At 61.3% G+C, this 1958-nt stretch overlaps 1 protein-coding gene across 1 annotated transcript in view; it reads right to left on the bottom strand.

The window, feature by feature from the left end:
* SOX9 (SRY (sex determining region Y)-box 9) overlaps window positions 1-1958 on the bottom strand; it is a 5954-nt gene that overhangs the window by 2694 nt on the left and 1302 nt on the right. The window contains exons 2-3 of the mRNA XM_012001855.1: window positions 867-1120; window positions 2-291 (exon numbers count right to left, since the gene is read on the bottom strand). Coding sequence (XP_011857245.1) covers window positions 2-291; window positions 867-1120 — 544 coding nt within the window. The remainder of the gene's footprint in view (window position 1; window positions 292-866; window positions 1121-1958) is intronic.

The raw sequence follows: 1958 nt of genomic DNA, 5'->3' as shown, positions 1-1958 counted from the left end.
CCGCGGTGCTGCTGATGCCGTAGCTGCCCGTGTAGGTGACCTGGCCATGCGTGGCCGGCACCCCCGGGTGGCCGTTGGGCGGCAGGTACTGGTCAAACTCGTTGACGTCGAAGGTCTCGATGTTGGAGATGACGTCGCTGCTCAGCTCGCCGATGTCCACGTCGCGGAAGTCGATGGGGGGCTGTCTGCCCCCCTCTGGCAGGGGGCGCCCCTCTCGCTTCAGGTCAGCCTTGCCCGGCTGCACGTCGGTTTTGGGGGTGGTGGGTGGGGTCGGTGGGCCCTGGGATTGCCCTGCGGACAATAAAAGAACAAGCACGGGAAAATCAACAAGTGCTGTGCAGACGCCCTAATCTTAGACACCCTCCGGGGACCCTCCCTCGCTGCTAAAGTGTAGTAAGGGCCCGCACCCGCGCGGGAGGCGCGCTGCACTGGAGATAACTCGCCCAATGATTAACCCGCCGGTACACACTGGACAGCCCCCTTTTATCAGGGGAGGGTCTGGGGCCCGGAGGGTCCGGAAGAACAAATTGCTACTTGTAGAAGAGCCCTGTGTATGCTTTTGGGGTGGGGGAGCAAAGGAAGAAGGGGAGGTCTCGTAAGGCTTGTAAGGGCATTTTACCTCCCAATAAAAAGAGTTAATCTCTTCGGATGCTGGGATTGAGTTGGGGTGTGTGTGTGTGTGTATGTGTGTATGTTTGGGTGCCTCTTAGGCTCTGGGTAGAGAGGGGGAGCGGGACAGGGGCAAAGGGTAGTGTGTACCTCCCGGGAAGCATAAAGTCTCCACAAAGAATCTCCCAGGTGGAGGGCAGCGGGTGTGCCAGGCGGGCCGGGGGTGGCTTGTCCTGCGGGGCTGAGGGGCGACTCACCCGAGTGCTCGCCGGGGGAGTGCACTTCGCTCATGCCGGAGGAGGAGTGCGGCGAGTCAGCCTGCAGCGCCTTGAAGATGGCGTTGGGGGAGATGTGCGTCTGCTCCGTGGCCTCCTCTGCCTCCGCCTGCCCGTTCTTCACCGACTTCCTCCGCCGCGGCTGGTACTTGTAATCCGGGTGGTCCTTCTTGTGCTGCACACGCAGCCGCTCCGCCTCCTCCACGAAGGGCCGCTTCTCGCTCTCGTTCAGAAGTCTGCTCGGGGCGGGGCGGGGGGCACAGAGAAAAAGAGGGAGAGGGGTCAGTGAAACCCGCCAAACTGTCAGGTCGGCGGGGAGGAGGCGGCGACCCAGACCACTTGGCTACCTTTGCATACAACTCCATCTTCCCTCCCGCCTGCAACCACAGCTCATAACTTTTCTTAAAAATAAACAAATAAATAAATAAGTTCTTGCAGTCCGACCTGAGCGGTCACTCCCCGCCCCCTCCATCCCCTCCCCTTTTATTTCTATTTTGGAAACGCTGAAGATGAAAACGACTCCTGCTGCTGCCCCCTAAACGCCTTTGCTGCTGGAGTTATCGCCCCCAATCCCAACACCCTTAAAAACTTTCCCCCAATTACTCTCCAATTCTCACCCCCCCCATACACTCCCACCTATTTCCAGCAGCCTCCCTCCTCCCGCCTCCCAATTCCTGCCAAGGGTCTCCTCCAACCTCGGTTTCTCCCCTGCCCCATCTCCGTGGGTGTGTGTGTGGGGGGGGGGACGGGGGGGCTGCACGAGACAGTGCAGTTTTAAGGGGCGGGGTGGGGGAATCCAAGCTTCACTTCCCCGCCCCGATTGAGCTTCCAGGCGACGGGAGAGCAGGATGGCAGCCCCCGCCTTCCGTCTCCCACCAGTCTTCGTCCATCCTCCAGCTACCTCCCCCACCCCTTCCACTTACCACCCCCTCCTCCGCGTCCCCGCGAGCAGCCCAAGAACTTTGACAAACTCTGAGCCACAGTTACACCCCGTTCCCACTCCCACACCCCCATCCCGCCGGCTCCCGGAACCGCGACTCCCGGGCGATGGGAGGCGGGGCAGGGCAAGTCAGC

The sequence above is a fragment of the Mandrillus leucophaeus genome, unplaced genomic scaffold (assembly GCF_000951045.1).
Source record: "Mandrillus leucophaeus isolate KB7577 unplaced genomic scaffold, Mleu.le_1.0 Scaffold1, whole genome shotgun sequence".
Classification (NCBI taxonomy): Eukaryota; Metazoa; Chordata; class Mammalia; order Primates; family Cercopithecidae; genus Mandrillus; species Mandrillus leucophaeus.
The sequence above is the reverse complement of the archived record's forward strand: the minus strand, read 5'-3'. Positions and strand labels throughout refer to the sequence as shown.